At 46.1% G+C, this 22,089-nt stretch overlaps 1 protein-coding gene across 1 annotated transcript in view; it reads left to right on the top strand.

Moving 5' to 3' along the window:
- The window catches only part of LOC309393737 (vomeronasal type-2 receptor 26-like), a gene marked incomplete at both ends in the record, with an annotated part of 29,102 nt that overhangs the window by 4,995 nt on the left and 2,018 nt on the right, over positions 1–22,089 (top strand). Inside the window, 3 exons of the mRNA XM_081956232.1 lie at positions 13,499–14,293; positions 20,506–20,718; positions 21,272–21,398. Of these exons, the coding sequence (XP_081812358.1) occupies positions 13,499–14,293; positions 20,506–20,718; positions 21,272–21,398 (1,135 nt within the window). The remainder of the gene's footprint in view (positions 1–13,498; positions 14,294–20,505; positions 20,719–21,271; positions 21,399–22,089) is intronic.

Raw genomic sequence — 22,089 nt, 5'->3', positions numbered from 1 at the left:
GAACGCCCCCCTTGCCACGGCTGTCACATGGTCATCCATGGACAGCCGGGCATCCAGGAGGACGCCCAAATTGCGCGCCCGCTCCACGGGGGCAAGATGAATGCCCCCAATGGCCAATGATGGAATTAATTGGCTGAACCGGGGGGCTGGTACCCACAGCCACTCCGTCTTGGAAGGGTTGAGTTTGAGTCGGTTGTCATCCATCCAGATCCGTACGGCTTCCACACACCGGGACATCACTTCGATGGCCTCGTTGGGGTGGTTCGGGGTGGAAAAGTACAGCTGAGTATCATCAGCGTACAGATGGTATCCCACCCCGAAGCCACGGATGATCTCACCCAGCGGCTTCATATATGTGTTGAACAGGAGTGGCGAGAGGACCGACCCCTGTGGCACCCCACAAGTAAGGGGGCGTAGGGTCGACCTCTCTTCTCCTTGCATCTAAATACAAGTTTATTTTCAAACACTTTATTGAGTGCGAACATGCATTACACATTCTCCACATTTTCAGCAGGTCTATGAATACAAATCTACAAATGTAGTAACCTAGCATGGGCCATGCTATTATATGTCGTCTCACAACCATCGTAAACGACAAAAAATATCAAGAACAAAAACTAAACATCAAAATGGAACCATATCCTGGAGATAATCCAAGGCTGGGCTAGATGGAGCCAACTTCCTCAATCCTGTACCTCTAATTGTAATTCTTTAATAGAAGTGTTAGATTCGGGCAACAAGAGGACAGACTCCAGACGATAGTGACATAACAGCTCTTTATTAGTCAGGTAGTAGTGATCCAGCTGAATATGGGGTCGTGCAGCTCCCCTTTTATGGGGAGCTGGCAGACCTCCCGTCCAATCAGAACATCCCCTTGTTCCCGCCCTAGTGGTGGACCTGAGTGGAGACTACAGTGGTTTATGTAAATATCTAACACCCCTCCCCTCTTAGATGGAGTGTTCAGGTTAGTGACAAAGTCCTGTAAGTATGCGGGTTTCTGCCTCGTTTGGATGGACCTGCGTAGTTCTGGTTGTGCCGGAACGGGCGCAGGATCGGAGTGTCCTTTTTGTTCCACTGTCCTGGCTGGGGATTGCAGATTCCCTTCGCTCGGGGACTGCTCCATTCTTTCGTCAGTCTCAGGTTCCACCCCTGGCTCTGCTGTGCCGTAGTCATTTGCGATGTGCGTGTCGGGTTGTTGTGTCAGCAATCCTCCCGATGGTATGAGTTCCTTGTTCGATGATCGTAGGTCGGAGTGTGTCAGGCGGCCTCGGAGTTGGTCGATGTGTCTTTTCCAGTTCCTACTGTCTTGCAATTCTAACAAGTAGGAACGAGGTCCGGTGATGCCTATTACCTTTGCTGGAATCCACAGTGTCCCCCCTGCATAGTTGTGGGCGTATACGGAATCCCCTATGCTAAAGTTCCGAATTTTGCTTGTGGAGTCTGGGGGCGATGTGGCAGAGTAGTTTGGGTGTAGTCGGTCTAGGTGAGACCTTAGCCGGCGACCCATGAGTTCAGTGGGACTCCTCCCCGTCGTGGCGCTAGGGGTAATGTGTTGGATTAACAGGTAGTGATCGATTTGTGTTTGCCACTCACCCGGGCCCATCCTAGCGAGGGCCTCTTTTGCAGAGCGCACCATTCTTTCCGCCTGACCGTTCGATGCTGGATGGAATGGCGCGACGAGGGCATGCCGAATTCCTTGACTCGCTAAATAGGATTCGAATTTCATGGCTGTGAACTGGGGCCCATTGTCGGATACCAGGAGGTCGGGCAGGCCGTGCGTGGTGAAAAGTCGCCGTAGAACCTTGATGACCGCCTCTGCCGTGGTTGAGGTCATCAGGACTACTTCTAACCATTTGGAGTATGCGTCCACAACTATTAAAAACGTTTGTCCTTGAACTGGTCCTGCGAAATCTATGTGTATTCGCGACCAGGGTGCTTGCGGTTTGTCCCACTCTGTAGCGGGCGCTTCAGGGGGGGCTGGCCTGGACTCCTGGCACAGATTGCAAGTGGCTACCCATTCCTCTATCTCCTTGTCCATGTTAGGCCACCACACGTAGCTCCTAGCCAATGCTTTCATCCTTACGATCCCAGGATGCCCTACATGCAAAGCTTCTAATACATTTCTCCGCAGTTTGTGCGGTACAGCAACTCGATCCCCCCACAATAAACACCCTTTCAAAACCGATAGTTCATCACGCTTAGACCAAAACAGTTTGAATTCGGGTCCCACACTCCCTTTGGGCCACCCCCTCCATACCCAAGTTTGTACTTGTCTGATTACGTTGTCCTTAGCAGAAAACCTAGCAACGTCCATAGAAGATACTGGCCCTGTGTCCAAACAGTCAATCAAAAGGACCGGTATTTCTGGAGTGGGGTCGGCCAACAGTTCCGGTAACGGGCAGCGTCTGAGCGCGTCTGCATGCCCCAATGTAGAACCCGGTCGGTGTACCAGTTTGTAGGAATACGCAGCCAGGAAAACAGTCCACCTGGTCATGCGCGGGGAGAGGGAGACCGGTGTGGGAGGGTTTCCTGCCAGTAGACCCAGCAATGGTTTGTGGTCCGTTATAAGTTCAAAATCGCGGCCGTAGAGATATTCGTGGAATCGCTTGACTCCAGCCACAGCGGCTAACGCTTCCCTGTCCAGTTGGCTGTAGTTGCGTTCTGCCAAAGCCAATGTTCTTGAGTAGAAGGCGATGGGGGCTTCGTTTCCGTTTGGCATTCTGTGGCTGAGTACTGCGCCGACGCTGAAAGGTGAGGCATCGCAGGTCAATACCAGCGGTACAGTTTGGCTGTACTGGATTAGCAGAGAGTCGGCCGTCAGCAGGCGCTTGACTGCGGCGAAAGCGGCCGTCTCGGAACATCCCCAGGTCCATTTTGCATTCTTTGCTAGAAGTCGGTGCAACGGCTCAGCGACGGTAGCTTTCTGTCTGAGAAAGACGCTGCAGAAGTTAAGAAGTCCGAGGAAGGCCTGCAACTCGGTCTGATTTCGTGGTGTGGGGGCATCCTGAATTGCTTTAATTTTTCTCGATGTTGGGTGTATCCCCAGTCCATCGATCCTGTAACCCAGGAATTCTACGCCGAGCACGTTAATTTGGCATTTTTCCTTTTTCAGGCGGAGACCCTTTTCTCGAATTCTGGCCAAAACAGTCCTAACACGCTTTAATAATTGCTCCTCATTTGCAGCCGATACCAAGATGTCGTCGAAATACGGGATGACGCCTGGTATGCCCTGCAAAAGCCGTTCCATGATGCTTTGGAACAATCCCGGAGCGATGCTTACGCCAAATTGTAAAAGGGTTGCATTTAAAGGCACCCCTGTGCGTCACTATACTTTGGGCCTCCGCCGTGGCGCTATCCACTGGCAGCTGCTGATAAGCCTGTGCCATGTCTAGTTTTGCAAAAAAAAAATCCTGGCCCCAATGAGTGCAATAGGTGCTGTACTACGGGCACAGGATATGCACTTTGTTGTAGGGCAACATTAATTGTACATTTATAGTCCGCGCAGATGCGGACTGACCCGTCTGGCTTAACGGGGGTCACGATTGGGGTTTCCCAGCGAGCGTGATCCACTGGTTCGAGGATTCCTTGCTCTACCAGCTTATCGATTTCCTTATCTATTTTTGGACGGAGTGCAAAAGGCACTCTCCTAGGTTTGAGCCTGATAGGCGCCACATTTGGATCCAAATTAAATGAGATTGGTTTGCCCACATACTTACCCAGGCCGGGGCTGAACACATCCTCGAACTCCTTAAAAATTCCTTCAGCGCTACTGTTGCCCATGGCGTTGATTCCGGTAACTTCCAGCCCCAGGGCTTCGAACCAATCCAGTCCCAGGAGGCTTTGCAGTGGCGCGCTGGCTACGGTCACGGGCAGCTGGGCTGTGATGACTTTGAACTGGACTCTGAATGTGCCTTGACCCACGATGGGGACCCTGTTCCCCTGGTAGTCTCGAAGCAGGATGTCTGGTGTTCGTAGTTGGCACTTCTTTAGGCTTGGAATCGCCTTTTTCATTGCTGACCACGAGATGATCGTCAGTGATTAACCCGTGTCGACTTCCAGCTCGCAAGGGGAGTCCTCCAGGAGGACAGTGAGTTTCAGCTTTTTAGGTCGCTTTGTGCGGACCTGTCCTATTGTTGTGAGATAGGTTCTTAGTGGTTCTCTCTGGGAATACTCTCTCTCTGCTCTCTGGGCATACTCTCTCTCTGCTGACTCCCTTGATTCTCTCTCTGGGCGCCCTTTGTTTCTTCGCCAAGCCCCTGGGGTGGGCTTCTGTCAGCGATACGATGGCGGTTGCCATGTTGTAGCAGGGACTTCGCTCTGACACACCCTTGCAATGTGTCCGATCTTGTCGCAACGCTGGCAAACGACGTCTCTAAAACGGCAGGTAGACCGGGGATGGCTCCCTCCGCAGCTTGCGCAGGGCGGCAAGCGGGATTTGAATTTTCACGCCGGGTTTGAGTGGCTGGTGCGCATGCGATGGCTGTCTTCGCACTCGCTGTCCTCGGTCTCCTGGTCGGTGGCCTCGTGATGCACCCGGGTCTGCCTGGTTCCGGATTGGGGTGCGTTGTACCCGCGTTGCAGCGTTTCTGTAGATCTGTCTGCTGATTCCGAAGCTCTCGCCTCATCCAGTGCGATTTGCAGGTTTAAGTTGGGTTTGGCCAACAACCGTTTCTGCAATCCAAGTCCGCATATGAGGCGTGCAAGGATGTGTTCATCCAGATCCCTGAATTCGCAGTGCGTAGCTGCTTTTTGGAGCGCTGCAACGTACTGGTTGATGGATTCGTCCACCTTCTGATTCCTCATGTTGAATTCGTGGCGGCGAACGTGGCAGGAAGGTTTTGGCGTGAAATGCGTCTGCAGCGTTTGTTGTAGCGCCGTCCATGTTACCGCCTGGATGGGGGTTGGCTCCGATAGATCCCTGGCCATTTCGAAGACCTCTCGACCGCAGTAGCTCAGGAACATATTCTTTTTCCGGGAGTCCGGTACTCCCATGAGATTGTTTGCCTCGAGGAAGCACTCGAATCTCAACATGTAGGATTCCCAATGTTCGGCTACTGGGTCGTACGGGGTTGGTGGAGCGTGCATTGCCATCTTGTCTTGCGTTTGAATTTGCAGCGCTGAGATGGCTGCCGGAATTTCCGCCGAAATCCAGGGCTGGATCGAATCCGTGGATTCTTGCTAGTAGATCTTCATCCTATCTGCCTCTCGATCCCACCCTCGTCGCCAGTGTTAGATTCGGGCAACGAGAGGACAGACTCCAGACGATAGTGGCATAACAGCTCTTTATTAGTCAGGTAGTAGTGATCCAGCTGAATACGGGGTCATGCAGCTCCCCTTTTATGGGGAGCTGGCAGACCTCCCGTCCAATCAGAACATCCCCTTGTTCCCGCCCTAGTGGCGGACCTGAGTGGAGACTACAGCGGTTTATGTAAATATCTAACAAGAAGTGCAAGATATCAATCTGTATATACAGATTAATTTAAATTCGCCTGCTTTTAATTAGCGCAAATTTTTCAACAACGGAATTGAAATCTACATTAAAGTCTCTCTCAATGGACAGTATTGCTAGATTACTCAGTCTTTCTTGGCTCATTGTAGATCTCTGATATGTTTTAATTAGTTTAAGTTTTGAGAAACTTCTTTCACAACTCGCTGTAGAAACAGTGATAGTAAGAAAGATTCTTAATGTGACAACAAAGTTAGTTAAACTTTCTTGCAGCTTCCACTTATACACCCAGTGAAGCAAATCTAAAGCTGACCAGTTTGCAACCTGCTCATCAGGATTGACCTCCTTATACAAGATAATGTGGTGCCGAAGTCGAGTTATTTCGGTGAGCATAGATGCAGCATTCAATTCTGTGTACTGAGCACACATGTGCTGAATTTGTTTCTTAATAAAATCATCTTTTCCAGGATCCAACAATGTTTGGATTTGCAAAAAAGCAAATCGCTGGTGAAGCGTATTCATCTGCGTAGTACGTTTTTTAATTTCTGCCTGAAGCTGATCAATTGCTTCCAGTTGTTCTCTGCTTGTTTCCTGTATTAAGGTCAAGCCAGCATCGCAACTGTTCTCACCATCCATCTTGTTGCGTCTTCCAACTCTTCTCTCTGTAGGTATGCAATAGGTTTTGCATACCTGCAGAGCTTTCTCAGTTGCCTTTGACACTAGACTATCACGTTTTTCATGACAAAATAAAGCCAATGCTTTTCCTGCCTTGTGCACCAGATTCTTTTTTGTATGGCATGATATAGGTGTAGTATTCTGCTAAAATTCTAAAAAAAGAAAAAAAAAGAAAATCACTTTCTTGCCTTGCTGCACTTTTAGCACCCCTTCATTGTATAACCATTTCTTTACTCTTAACATAATGTTTATTCACCTTCATGCCTATTGCCTTACTCTTTCAGCAAAATAAATAAATAAATTAAAGGTTGCTAGACCCACTGGCTTACATCAACACTGTCCCTCCCCCAGATTGTCCCTTGCTCTCTCTCCGCACCGCACCGCACGCCTGGCACCCCCCCCTCCACAGTGGGCGGCGACCCGGGCACCGGCGGCTCGGATCGGATTCGCACAGCCAGCACTGCAGTGAGAGAGAGTGAGTGAGCCAGGCAGGGGCAGAGAGCTGCGAGTGCGAGCGCCCCCCCAGATGTTGTGCCCGATGCGGCCGGGCCCCCCTGCACCCCCCACACTACACCACTGCCAGAAAGAACCAACCCAACCACAGCCTCTGAGGAGTATCTTGGGGTGGACAAAAGGACTCCAGCTGCTGCCCCTCAGAGCTGATTTGGAAATTTACTCATATTTTCTGATTTTGTCTAAAATCAGAAAATATGGGTATTGGCATTAAATTTAATCTATGGAAACTAACACACTCTGAAAATTGTGGCTGTTAGAACAGACAAAATTTCAATTAAAGACCAATCTTGGATTCTACTACTGACAAATTGTATGAGGAACTGAGGTCTCCCTGTTTCTTGTACAACTGGAGAAGAAGCTAAAAAGATTCCTCCACAAAGAATCTGGGCTTTAGAAGCATTAAAATATGCAGCAATCCTCAAAATTATAGTAGGCCATTTATTGGAATAGAATACTTCAGTTGGCATTTGCACATGTTAATCTAATTGCAATAAATTTTAGTGGTGAGATACAGTAATATGACTTACATTGTTTATAGTTTTTTAATTTATTTATTATTTTCCACTTTTATAATACAATCTTGCTAATATTCTGTCTTTAATATTTTAAACAATGTCTAATTAACAAATTATTCTAATGCCTTCATGAGAACAAGATTGCATTTATTAAAATATAATGGTTTGGACTTGATTTGACCCCAAATATAACACAGCATTCCTCATTGTGTAAGGTTTTTGAATGCAGCTCAGAATCTGATAAGTCCAGTGAAACTCTGAAGACGAAGCTATGGATTATCACCTTTTATTTCTGCAGAAAGCAAAAGACTGGATGACCTTTTTGTCTCACACCTTAAAAGAGTAGGCAGAGAGAGAAAAACAGGTGCACGCCAAAAACTTTTCCAAACATCTTATACCTTGCACAGAACGTCATTGCTATAGAAACATCATTTGATATCACGCAAATTTCATGATTTTTGTCAGCGCTCTGAAAACCGTAGACTGCAGAAGGGAAAAGAAATCCATTTTTGGGAGTATAACTCATAGCTTTGTTAGGGAATGCTTAACACACATTTTAAGGTACAAGCAAGGCTACTGTGGCAGAATCCACATTTTACTTTTCACAAGATGTTACTTTGCTAGGCTAAGCTTGGCAATTTGCCTAGACGTTTTATCTATGTAGTTGGCACGTTAGGTTATAATTGAGCTTCTCTCAACAGCAATTTAACAAAAGCTGAATTAGGTTACACTCTGTGTATGCTCTAATGCAGTGATGGCAAACCTTTTAGAGACCGAATGCCCAAACTGCAACCCATACCCACTTATTTATCTCGGAGTCCCAACACGGCAATCTAATCTGAGTAATGAGGTTTTAGTTTAGAAAAACAACTCATACATGATTAACGTCTTTTCTCTGAACCCCCCCCCCCCCCAATAACAGTGCTTTCAATGATACAAACACCTTTTTATTGAAACGTAAAAGTTTGCCTTTGGCATGCTTTTGATTAATGTGAATTTTGCTGTTGAATGCAAGCTGATAATTTTTCTAACCTTGACTCATACGTTGTAAGTTTGAGAGCAACACATGCAGCACTCAGCACTCAGCACTCAGGTCATCTGTTAGTCCAGTGGTATCAAACTCAATTTCAATGAGGGCCCCATTGTGGTTGACTTCAGAGGCCATGGTGGGCATGGCTAGCTCCCACTGCTGCTGTGCTCACTCTCCTTGGTTGCCCATGGTGTGTGCAGGAGGGCAAAGTATGTGGGTTAGAGGGAGGCCCACTCCCTCTCCTTACGAGACCTAGCTTTGTAACCAAAGCATCCTCAATGATAGGATGGGAGACCACCAGAAGAGATCAGGAGGATGGGTCAAGGAGATGGTAAAAGGCAACAGGGCTGTTGGTGATCGTGCTAAGGCAGAATTTACCTCACACCCTCACCCTCTCTCATTATAATCTCCTTCCTTCCCTTCTTTTTCCTTCCCTCTTCATTCTTTCTTCCCCTCTTTCCTTCTTTTTGCTTCCTTGCTCTCTTCTCCTCTTTCCTTCTTTTTCTTGGTCTTTGCTGTCCCTTCTTGGATGCTCCAGTGCAAAAGGGGAAACATTCCTTGCCTTGTGATCAAATGCCACTTTTGCTAGTAGTTTGTGGCCACTGAAAAGACTGAGAACAAACCAGGCTCAGTTTATTCCATACTTACAGTTCATGGGGACAGACTACAATACAGCAAAACTTCAAAATGATGGCTCTGGTAGTTGATCAGAGCTCCTCTGTTTTTTATGTACAACAGCTTTAGAATTTAAGAGCAGAGCTAAGTTAGTTGCTTTTCTATGAATACATAATGATCCTTGAAAGATCTCTTCTGTAGGGCCCCTGCCATGGTCTAAGTCAGACTGGAAATATAGCAAAGGAAACTATTTCCCCAATTGCTTTGTCCTTTTTTCCCCACTGGAAACAGCTGTTTGCAACCCAAAAGGAGGGGATACTTTCCTAAGAGCTTAGAATTCAAGGATACCAACGTGCCCATGACCACCACCAGATGGATTCGTAACTGGCTGACCAACCGCACTGAACGTGTAGTCCTCAATGGAACTGCATCTACATGGAGGGAGTATGCAGCGGAGTACCCCAAGGCTCTGTTTTGGGCCCAGTACTCTTCAACATCTTCATCAATGATTTGGATGAGGGAATAAATGGGGAACTCATCAAATTTGCAGATGACACCAAGCTGGCAGGAATAGCCAACACTCCAGAAGATAGGCTAAAGATACAGAAGGATCTTGACAAACTTGAACATTGGGCACTATCTAATAAAATGAAATTCAATGGTGAAAAGAGTAAGGTTCTACATTTAGGCAAAAAAAGAGGAAATGCACAGGTACAGTATAGGTGGTACCTTGCTCAACAGTAATAACTGTGAAAGGGATCTTGGAGTCCTAGTGGACAACCATTTAAATATGAGCCAGCAGTGTGCAGCAGCTGCCAAAAAAGCCAACACTGTTCTAGGCTGCATCAACAGAGGGATAGAATCAAGATCACGTGAAGTGTTAATACCACTTTATAATGCCTTGGTAAGGCCACACTTGGAATAATGCATTCAGTTTTGGTCGCCATGATGTAAAAAAGATGTGGAGACTCTAGAAAGAGTGCAGAGAAGAGCAACAAAGATGATTAGGGGACTGGAGACTAAAACATATGAAGAACGGTTGCAGGAACTGGGTATGTCTAGTTTAATAGAAAGAAGGACGAGGGGAGACATGATAGCAGTGTTCCCATACCTCAGGGGTTGCCACAAAGAAGAGGGAATCAAACTATTTTCCAATGCACCCGAGGGTAGAACAAGAAGCAATGGGTGGAAACTAATCAAGGAGAGAAGCAACTTAGAACTGAGGAGAAACTTCCTGACAGTGAGAACAATTAATCAGTGGAACAGCTTGCCTCCAGAAGTTGTGAATGCCCCAACACTGGAAGTCTTTAAGAAGATGTTGGATAGCCATTTGTCTGAAACGGTATAGGGTTTCCTGCCTGAGCAGGGGGTTGGACTAGAAGATCTCCAATGTCCCTTCCAACTCTGTTATTGTATTGTATCTCAGGGTGGGGAAGGCCATGGGGGTCCTAGTGATAGAAGAGACCCTCAAGGCCTCCCCAACCCACTAAGATGCCTCCTGCTTTTCCCTCCCTTCCTGCAACAAGGACTCACTTACTTTCCAAATCTCTGTCTCCTCTCTTGTTTCTCGGCTTCATTGCCTTTGAAGAAGGGAGAAGATAGTTGGCTGGGAAATGCTTTTTGTGCCGAGAATGGATGCTCCTGGGTGCTATAATATTGTGCAGATTCAGGCACCCATCTTCTTTTGCAGAGTCAGGGATCCAGAAACTTTCATTCTGGGTGGGTGGGGGGGAGAGGCAAAAGTGGTTACCTGCAGGTCTCCTGCTTCTCCCCTCCCCACAACTACTTTCCACTTAGCTACTTAATGAGGCTTCTTTGTCTCAAGGAGCAGCAAATGGGGCCAGACAGAGAGAGGCAATCCAAGTGTGTTCGGCAGAGAAAGCATACTTCAGCCAGGGCACCCAAACTGCTGCCAATGGTGTGGGCGACAGCTGAGCATGCAAATGGGGCCAGACAGAGACAGGGAGGGTAAGAGAGTAATGTGTGGTGTGTGTGTGTGTGTGTTTGTGTGTGTGTGTGTGTGTGTTTGTGTGTCAGAGAAAGCGTGCTTCAGCCAGGGCACCCAAACTGGTGTGGCCGACACCTGAGCAGGGAGGCAGGGTGTGTGTGTGTGTACTTTCATCCCCATTCAAGCAGGGCCTCTTATTTCCTCCCCAGCACAGTCGGGGCATGAAGGTTGCTGCCACCTAAGCACCATGATTGCCCCCTCCCCAGCCAGCCAGCCAGCCCCACCTGACCTGCTCCCTGCCAGCTCCTGCAAAGCCTCGCCATTCTCCTCCTCCTCTTCTTCTTTGTGTCGTCGTCCTCCTCCGCCCAAGTGGCAGTGGGCTCCACAGGACAGGTTTTCATTTCTACCCTGGGGCAGAAAACTCTGGTGGGCTGAAAGTGAGCGTGAATGGCCTGGCTCTCCAGGGCTTCCTGGGTCAGTTGAGTTTAAGTTAAGTTTAAGTTTATTTGATTTATAGACCGCCACCTCTCCCCGAGGGGACTCGGGGTGGTGTACAGGAACCACATTAAAAACCAAATACATAATAAATACTCTTAAAACCAGATTAAACCTAGAGCCCTGTACAAGTTACTTAAAAATTAAAACACGACCTAAAACCAACCCCTCGAATTTAAAAATACAGGCATGGGGTGGGAAGTTGGAATTAGGCCAGGCCGGCTAAATTGAACAGGTGAGTTTTTAGCTTCTTGCGGAAGGAGCGGAGATCTGTAGTTGTTCTGATATCAGGGGGAAGGTCATTCCAGAGGGTCGGGCCCATCACAGAGAAGGCCCTTCCCCTGGGCGTCGCCCGCTGGCATAGCCTAGTGGACGGCACCCGGAGAAGTCCCTCTCTGTGTGAGTGAATCGGCCGAAGGGATGTATGGGGCAGGATGCGATCCCGCAAATACCTAGGTCCTGTGCCATGGAGCGCTTTAAAGATGATAATCAGCACCTTGAAACGCACCCGGAAGGCCACAGGAAGCCAATGCAGCCCGCGCAGGAGAGGTGTTACATGGGATTACCTAGTGGCTCCCAGAACTGCCCGCGCGGCCGCATTCTGGACAAGCTGCAGCCTTCGGGTACATCTCAAGGGGAGCCCCATGTAGAGAGCGTTACAGTAGTCCAGCCGGGATGTCAAAAGCGCATGGGTGACTGTGCGGAGGGCAGCCTGGTCCAATAGGGGACGCAGTTGGCGCACCAGGCGGACCTGGTGGAACGCCCCCCTTGCCACGGCTGTCACATGGTCGTCCATTGACAGCCGGGTATCTAGGAGGACGCCCAAATTGCGCACCCAATCCACGGGGGCCAGATGTTCGACCCCAATAGCCAGTGATTTGATCAACTGGTTGAACTGGTTGAACCAGGGTGCCGGTAGCCACAGCCACTCCGTCTTGGATGGGTTGAGCTTGAGTCTGTTACTTCCCATCCAGATCCGTACGGCTTCCAGACACCGGGACATCACTTCGATGGCATCGTTGGGGTGGTTCGGGGTAGAAATGTACAGCTGGGTGTCATCTGCGTACAGATGGTAATCTACCCCGAACCCACGAATGATCTCGCCCAGCGGCTTCATATATGTGTTGAACAGGAGAGGCGAGAGGACCGACCCCTGCGGCACCCCACAAGTGAGTGGCCTCAAGGTCGACCTCTGCCCCCCTGCTAACACAAATTGCGCTCGGCCAGAGAGGTAGGAGGAGAACCACCGCAGAACGGTGCCCCTCACCCCCAACCCCTCCAGTCGATGCAATAGGATACCATGGCCGATGGTATCAAAAGCCGCCGAGAGGTCTAATAGGACCAAGATGGAGGAACAACCCCCATTTCTGGCCCTCCAGAGATCATCTACCAACGCGACCAAAGCCGTCTCCGTGCTATGGCCCGGCCTGAAGCCGGACTGGCGCGGTTCCAGATAATCAACCAGATAAGTTGGAGGCTTCCTTCAGCCTTCAGATAATTGCAGGGCTTGTTTGGGGTTTTTTGCTTCCAGGTTGGTGCAGAGGCTTTCCAGGGCCAAAATGGAGGGGGGGGGAAGACCCTGTGCTTTCTGCACTCCATTTTGGCCCTGCAAAGCCTCCTGCACCAACCTGGGAGCAAAACATAAAAAATAAACCCCCTGCAACTGTTTGAAGGCTGAAGGAAGCCTCCAACTGAGCGAGAAAGCACTGGAGGCCCAGACCATTCACTTCCAGCCCAGCAGAGTTTCCTGCACAACGTGAGAGCACACACACACACACTGCATACTCATGCATCCCTGGCCCTGGCCCTTGGCAATTTACTTTCCTGGCTCTTACTTTCCTAAGAGCTCACAATTCGGGAACAATGGGGGGAAAAAACCCTCTGCTTTCCACTCCCCATTTTGGCCCTGGAAAGCCTCCTGCACCAACCTGGAAGCAACCCCCCCCCCAAAAAAAAACCTGCAACTGTTTGAAGACTGAAGGAAGCCTCCAACTGAGCCAGGAAGCACTGGGGGGGAGCATCCACACTCCCTTCCAGCCCGCCGAAGTTTGCTGCACAATGTGAGCCCCCCCCTGCATACTCACGGGTCCCCCGCCCTGACCCTCCATAAAGGCCCGAAAACCAGCTGGCCGGCAGGAAGAGCGCCTGCATGTGGATGCTAGTGGAGCTGGGCTGGGGCGGCTTGCATGCCAGGAGAGGACGCTCTGCATGCCACAGGTTCCCCATCAGGGCTCTAAACCTTTCAATTCCTGTTTCAGATCAATTATTTAACAGCTTCAGAGGCTCTGAGTGATAAAAGTCGATTCCCCTTTTTCCACCAGATGGTCCCCAAAGAAGGATTCCAGTACCCAGCAATTGTCCAGCTGCTCCTCCACTTCAGATGGACCCTGATTGGCCTCTTTGCTTCAGACACAGAAAAGGGAGAGAATTTCATGAGGATTTTCCCTCCTGTGCTTGTCAGGAATGGAATTTGTGTGGTTATATCACAACTGTTCTCAACAACTGGATATACTGCATACCTCAGGGATTCCCTCTCTAAGTGGAGACAAGTCAACGTCTTTGTTCACTTCATAGAATATGATTCCATTTGGGACAGAATTCTTCCTTTCCATTTAACACTTATGCGTCTCCCAGGACCCATTGAGGGGAAAGTCTGGATCCTCACAAGTTTTAAAGCATATAAAATATACAAGCACAGACTTCTCAAATACATCCATAGTCTTTGGCACTTTGGTTATCTGGGAAAAGGAAGGCCAAATGATTCTGCCTTTAAACCCTTTTTATTTGTGGAAGAAAAGTTTCAAGATCATTATTTTCATTGTTCTCTTTCAAAAAATGTCTTTTCTGTCAAAGGCCGTAGAAGATGCACCCAGAAAGCCCCACTGGAGACCCAGGAGAAATGGGACAGAGGAAGGATCCAAAATCACTACCACTATTACGGTATCATGAAGACTCTGGCCCAGGCCCTGAATGCTGCATATTCCTCCAGATCGAGGAGGGGAAGGAAGGAGGATGAAAAGATCTTGGGGTCTCCAAGGCTGCAGCCATGGCAGGTATGGGGGTCCCGATATGGATCCATTAATCTTAGATTCTTTGGAGAAGGAATCCAGAGGAGAAGGAGGGGAACCATCTTAACAGATCTGGCCAATTTAATTTCTCGGGGAATTAATGGTTCCAAAGAGTAGATACCATGGCATTTTGATATTTAGCACTGCTAATTGGAAAATGCTGTATTCTTTTTCAAATAAATTCCTGTATTTGTGGGTTTGTGATTAGCCTGGTGGAATTCCACCTTTCTTCCATCCCCATTGCACGTGGGTCTGTGTGCAGCTGGACAGGCAGCTAAGCCCCCCTATTCTCCTCCAATGAAAGGGAGCCTAGCGTGGATCTGGATGCTTTATTGGGAGAAGAGGGCAGGTTAAACTGAGGAGATGCAAAGAGTGGAAATCAAATAGAAAGACGAGATAGGCAGCATTAACTAACAGCCAGCAAAGGAGCAGCTGGAACCTCCCCAGCGATGCTCCGTGTGAGGGAGGGAGGCCGTCTCCAGTTGACCAGGGGTCTCGGTCACAATGGCTGCTTCCGTCTTCTCCAAAGGCTGACAGAAAATGGAGTCTGGCTTCAGACCTTATAGTTAGGCTTATTTGCCCCCGGCCACCAGGTGGGGCTAGAGCAACAACAGCACAACAGTTACCGTATTTTTCAGAATATAAGCCGCACCTTTTTCCCTCAAAAAAGAGGCTGAAAATCTGGGTGCGTTTTATACATCGAATACAGCATTTCTTGCCTTCCGAAGCCCCGCCCCCTTCACCAAAATGGCCTTGCATACCCTTATGGAGGCTTTCAGAGAGCTCCTGGGGGCTGGGGAGGGCAGTAATGAGCAAAAAATGGACACTTTGCCCCCCCACAGCCCCCAGCAGCACTCTATAAGCCTCCATAAGGCTATGCATGCATTTTTTTTAAACAAAGAACTTTTTTGCGAAAAACGCACCATTTATTACTCATTTTGCCCCCCCCCCCCGAGCACTCTGCAAGCCCCCCCAAGGCTATTCATGACTTTGTTAAAGAGGGGGGGCGTTTTCACAAAAACGGTCTGTTTTGGGGAGGTTTGCAGAATGCAAAAACCTTTTTCCTCCCTTTTGGAAAGCTCTTTAACTGATGAGAATTAGATTGATCAAGTGCTGTGCCAGCAGAAACAAAGTCTTAGGTGCTGCAGATTGTCAGCAATTTCCTTTTCCAGCACATGGATAAATACATCTGGAAACATCTACCTACCTACCTACCTACCTACTCTCTCTCTCTCTCCCTCCCTACTGTATTTCTCTCTCTTTCTCTTTTTATTTCTCTCTCTCTATCCCTCTACCTACCTACGGTATTCCTCTATCTCTATATCTCTCTCTATTTCTCTCTCTATCCCTTTATCTACCTCCCTACCTAACTACTCACTCTCTCTCCCTACCTACCTACTGTATGTCTCTATCTCTTTTTACTTCTCTCTCTCTATTCCTCTATCTACCTACCCCCTCTCTCTCTATCCCTACCTACCTACTGTATTTCTCTATCTCTATATCTCTCTTCATTTCTCTCTCTCTCTCTATCCCTTTATCTACCTCCCTACCTCCCTAGTTTCTCTCTCCTTACCTACCTACTGTATTTCTCTATCTCTATATCTCTCTCTATTTCTCTCTATATATATCCCTTTATCTACCTCCCTCCCTACCTACTCTCTCTCTCTCCCTACCTACTTACCGTATTTCTCTCTCTCTTTTTTATTTCTCCCTCTCTATCCCTACCTACCTACTGTATTTCTCTATCTCTATATCTCTCTCTATTTCTCTCTCTCTATCCCTTTATCTACCTCCCTACCTCCCTACTCTCTCTCTCCCTACCTACTTACTGTATTTCTCTCTCTCTATTTCTCTCTCTCTCTATCCCTTTTTTCTACCTCCCTACCTACTATCTCTCTATCCCTACCTACCTACTGTATTTCTCTAACTCTATATCTCTCTCTATTTCTCTCTCTCTCTATCCCTTTATCTACCTCCCCACCTCTCTCTCTCTCTCCCTACCTACCTACTGTATTTCTCCCTCTTTCTCTCCCTCTACCTACCTACCTACTTTTTTAAAAAAAATGCCTCTTCAAAACCTTGGTGCATCTTATACTCCGGTGCATCTTATACTCCGAAAAATACGGTACATGTTGTGGCATGACAACCTTTATAAATTAGGAGGAGACCCTGAGACCATCTAGCCCAATCCCTTCCTCTCTGCAGGAATCCCATTTCAAGCTTCTCTGACTAAAGGCTGCTCAGTCTTTGCTCTCAGACGATGAAGAGGAGACTGAACTTCTCTGCTTTACTGGCTCAGCTCTAAAACAGCTCATCCTTTTATCACATTTTTTTTTCTCTCATTCAGTTAAAATCTTCTCTCTTGTAACTGAATTAACTTTTTCCATGTCTGACACTCTGGAATAAGAGTGAGCGGATCTTACACTTGTGTGTAACAGGAGTCAGTTAGTGGAAGAGGGTTGTATCCAGTAGTGGGATTCAAATCTTTTTACTACTGGTTCTGTGGGCATGGCTTGGTGGTCATGGGACTGGGTGGGTGTGGCTTGGTGGTCATGGGACTGGGTGGGTGTGGCTTGGTGGTCATGTGATTGGGTGGGTGTAGCCAACTTGACATCACTCACGTTAAGGGGTACCTTGCCTGGCCTCTCCTTGCATCAACCAGATACAATTTCAAGGAGATACAATTTCCCTGTCTATTTATTTAGTACTAATGAACATCCAAAATACACAATTTAATCCTATGTACTGTATATATGCCATATATGTACATACATATTACTAGGTATAGTGTGTGTATAGGCACACAAAAAGATACATTATCTACTTTATACACTGTATGTGTATGTACACACACACACACACACACACACAGCTCTTCTAAAACTATACACATTCAACCTCACTTATTGCGTTTGGAAAAACACACCCAGAGTTCACTTTCTGGCACACATTTAACTATCACTTCTGCACATTAGAACATTACACAGGCCTTCAGATGTTCTTCCCTAGCCTGCACATGACTCTTAGAGCCAGGAGATGTCATGGATTGAGTAAAATGTGGCAAAACTCACTTAACAATGCTCTTGCTTAGCAACCAAAATGTTGGGCTCAATTGTCATAAGTCAAGGACTGTCTCTGCCTTCCTCTGCATGGCAGCCTTGTCCTAGTAAACTCCTTCCCTTTTCTGGCAATTTTCCTCTCTGTTAGAGGCACCAAAATAATCCAGAGGATATGAGGTCTCCTGCTGGAGCAGGGGTTGGACTAGATGGCTTCCAAGGTCCTTTCTGACCCTACTAGAGCAGGGGTTGGACTAGAAAATGACCTCGAGGATCCCTTCCAGCCCTTTCAAACATTGTGCTGTTTGAAAGAGTCTTCTGAAGCCATGGTTTGTGTCCTTCCATCCTCTCATTTTCTCTCTTTCCCTCCCTCCCTCCATGTATCTATTGACCCATCCATCCAACTATATCTCATTCACTTCCTCCTCCCTCCATCTCTTTCTTTCTTTCCCTTCTTTCCATAACTCCCTCTTTCTCTCTCTCTCTCTTTTCCTTTCTTTTCCTTTCCTTTCTTTTTCCTTTTCTTTCGCCTCTCTCTTACTCTCCCTTTCTACCCCTTCCTTTCCTCCTTCCAAACCTAGGAGATCCACCTGAAACAAAAACTCCTTTGGATGAAACCGCCCATTTTACACACACACACACAAAAAAAACACATGCACGCACGCACGCACACACTCTTCCAACCAGCTTTGCGCCTCGCCTCATTGTTTGATTTTAGTGGTGGGCCGGTGGCCGAAGTCCTTTCCAAGCACCCGGCAGCATTGCTCGCATCCCAGGAAAGCCCTGCTTATTAACTTACTGGGACGCGCTTCGATCCGTGCCTCTTCTGCGCAGGCAAGCTTCTCTCTCTGGAGCAGGCAGAGAAGGGGGACTTGCAGGGATAAGTGTGTGTGTGTGTGTGTGTGTGTGTGTGTATGTGTGTGTGAGAGAGGGGGGAGGCGGGGAAAGAAAAAAGAAAAAGAGAGTGAGAGTGAGGAATCAGAAGCTTTTCAACCTTTCCCTGAAGTTCACGTAGATTTTGTACAAATTCTACTCCAAGCTTGGTGCCTGCAAGGGGACCTGGTCCTTGAGTTGGAATCTCCCCTAACCAGAACATTCACTTCCTGAGATTCTTATGGCTGCATTTGCCTTCTTCCCATGAACATCTCCCGGCTGACTCAGATTCTGTTTCCAGTTAACTACGATTTTGAGATCATTTTCACAAACATACATATCAAGTTTGAAATCCCTCATCTTTTTTCCAGTCCATCATTCATGTTCTTATATGAAACTCTATTGTTAGTCAAGTCCTAGTTGCTAAAAATCAGATATTTTTCTACTGCTTTTTTCTTATGCACCCTTCTCTGTGTGCTAATCATAAATATTGTTTCTCGAAACTTGATATTCCTCTTATAAAAATTTCTATTCAAAAAGGTAAAATAAAACTATTACAATGACAATACAAAAGTAGACAACACATTTTTTTTAATTTGCATTAAAAACAGACAAAAAACATGCATATTGTCCCCCCAGTTGAACACAATACAGCTATAATAGTTTCTCCCCCTTGCGAAACAGGCCCACCATTATAAATTACACATCTATTTGCAACTACTTGACTTGTCATCTATCTGCTGTATATAAAAAACCTAGTTACCGGCAATCCAACAATAAAGTTAAATTTCAAAACTTCAAACTTCTGTGTTATCTGCTGATGTATTTAACTCACAGAATATTTATAGGGGCTTCTTATGTACTACAGACCACCACAATCATTACCTCTGATCCATCCAGAATCTGTCCAGGGTTAAACATCTTTGGTTGATTCTTAATAATAATACATTTCCTTAAAATTTTAATTAGGATCTTTCCCAACAACTGCTTTTCATTCCCCAAAGTCATAGGACCTCCTGTAAATGGAAAAACAACGGCTGTTAAGACTTGTTTTCCAGTTAAATATGACAAGTTCATTCCCCAATCTCCCTCAATCTTCTTGAAAGAATCCATTTCATCAGTCATCCGTTCTGTCCACTTTGAGTCTTCAGGGTCCATGGCCTCTCCAGCCATCTCCAAGCAGCCTGCCTTCAAACCAGACTCCTCCTTCAGGGATGCCAGCAGCAAATTAAATTCCAGTCCATCCATCCAATCCATCCTATTCAACAATTGTTGATTGCTTCTGATTATTGCCTTTAAGTTGATATAAAACCATTGTTATTTTATCAAACTTTTTAAATGAACTTTAAAATAAAGTTTCAAATAAAGCTTCTAAGTTGAAAGACTTTATATTCTTTAAATCACATCAAATTAGCTTAGTCTAAGATCCTATTAATTACCGTATTAATAACAGAAAACTTGATGACCAATGGCAAATTATAATCCATCACCTTCAGGTTTCATAGGAAAAATTGAAAATTGTTAAAAATTATTTGAGTAACATTTTGAAGACAGTTTTTATCCATTTAGTTATCATACCACCCCTCAACTTTCCACAAAATTCACAAAATTCTTTGTGAGTCCTTTATTGAAATCCAGTTCTATCACCAGAGTTCCCATAATCCATTTAGAAAGTGTAATGATATGTGAGAATGACTTTTGGGATGAGGAGAAGAGAGGCTGCCTAGGGAAGGATCAGATAAGAGGGGAGAATCCTGCAGCTGCATAATGGGAGAGAAAGAAACTCAGAAAGGATCCTCCCTAACTTTTCAAGCTGAGAAAAGTGTTGGTGGGAGATTTGTTCTTTCAGATTTTAAATTTTTTGTTAAAGTCACTTTACAATAAAGCAGAATTAGCACATCAGGAGGTGTTTTCCATCAGGATTACAGGGGAGAAGATTAGCCTGAAAGATTTCTTCTTGATCAACCCATGCTTTCAGGGAATCAACCTGTTGTTTTCAAAGAGTTTATGGATCATCTTTTTTTTCTCTGTTCTTTATTGAATGTTCCCTATAATTGACTAACTGTGTGGATTATATTTTCTTTATATTTTGTCACTAAATGATTGACAAATTTTTCTCAAACTTTTTCATTCACTTATGAAGATATTGGCAGTATTTGTACCCTATTTAACCGTATTTGGAGATTGGACAATTGTAGAAGAAAGATTCAATGTGGGATAAGAAACAAAGTTTTCTGCTTTTCAAATTCCTGGATGTTCCCATTCTAGTTTCATCCCTTTCTGGAGAAGAATGAATTTTGGAATATTTCTGATATAAAAATGTACTTGGACCAAAATGGAGAGATAACAGCAGATGTTGGCATTCACCGCTTCTTGGTTCTCCCCAACGAGCATCCCAGGAGAGAGAGTCTGGCGTATTTTAAAAGACAGAGACTTTCTATCAAACAAAATGCTCTTTCACAGCTAAAGTTGCTCAATAAGGTGAGAGAAATTTTGGTGTCTTTTCTCTGTTTCCCAAAGCCTGGGGTCCCATTTCAAGTGGGCAAAGCCCATAGTCTCCAGGGTGATTGGCCTTCCATGCCAGTTGGTATCATCTAATGGAAGTTCTTCAACAGATGGGACCTTAGTGGAGAGGCTTTGCCATGTTTTATGGAAACCTTTCAAGATCTTACTAGTCAGAGGTTTCTTTCTTCATCAGTTTTATTTTGTATTAAAAAACCTAATGGAATAAAAGTTTCCTAAATCTTTTACATATATCATCATACTTAATTTTTTCCCCAATTCAATCCGCTAATAAAGTTTAAAGTAGAAAAGTCCTTTATTGTAATGTTAAATGGCAAAAGCAAAAGGGAGGAAGTAAATGAAGAATTTTCCATTTGTTATCCCTCCTGCCTCTGTTTAGAAGTAGTCAGAGATTTCATATTTACCTCAGTGAAGACCAGAGGCTACTTGTCTCCATCCATTTCTCCCTCCATTTTCCATGGACGGAGAGTCCTAGCACCATTTCTTTGGCATTCCTTGTTCTTCTGCTCAGTCCCTGCCTCAGTCCAAATGTGTGGAAAGTTGTCATCCTGGATTTGTCAAGAGGGCTCGAGAAGGAGAGCCAGTTTGCTGCTATGACTGCGTTCCTTGTCCGGAAGGGACCTTCTCCACTCAGGAAGGTGGGTCACACTGAGGAAAATGGGAGGCTTTGTGGAAGTGGATCCATCCAGAACATTTTTATGAAAGTGCAAGTTAAAAGACAGATTGAAGTTCACCATTTTTTTTTAACCTGCACAATTTATTATTTAAAAAGAAGTAAATCAAAAAATATTTTTGAAGGAGGGGCTGGGAAGAGTTGGGGGGAAGAGGTGGAAGACTGAGCAAGCTATACTACTATTTAAGAAAATATCTCTTCTGCTTTTTAGTTTGGACTTGTGTGCTAAATTCACCTTTCTAGGAACACCTGAGTTCTTTGAAACTTGATGAATTGTTTTAAGTCCACCTTCTGAATCAGTGGTCCATAATGTGGTGCTGTGGATAGTTGTGGGGGGGACTCATTACACAAATATTCTGCCAGTCATGTAGATCAATCAATCAGAGTAGAGCTGGAAGGGACCTTGGAGATCTTCTACCCCTGCTCAAGCAGGAGAACCTATACCATTTCAGACAAGTGACTGTCCAGTCTCTTCTTTAAAACATTCAGTGTTGAAGAACCCAAAACCTCTGTTCCTCCTCTGTTCCACTGGTTAATTGTTCTTACTATTAGGAAGTTTCTCCGTAATTCAAGATTGTTTTTAAGTGTTACATGATACTGTAGGTATCCTCCAAGTCCAGTATATTAACTGCCATGTGGCAGGACTCAGGATGTTT

The sequence above is a fragment of the Natrix helvetica genome (assembly GCF_964273705.1).
Source record: "Natrix helvetica genome assembly, chromosome: 5".
Classification (NCBI taxonomy): Eukaryota; Metazoa; Chordata; class Lepidosauria; order Squamata; family Natricidae; genus Natrix; species Natrix helvetica.
This window is presented reverse-complemented; position numbering and strand designations above follow the sequence as displayed.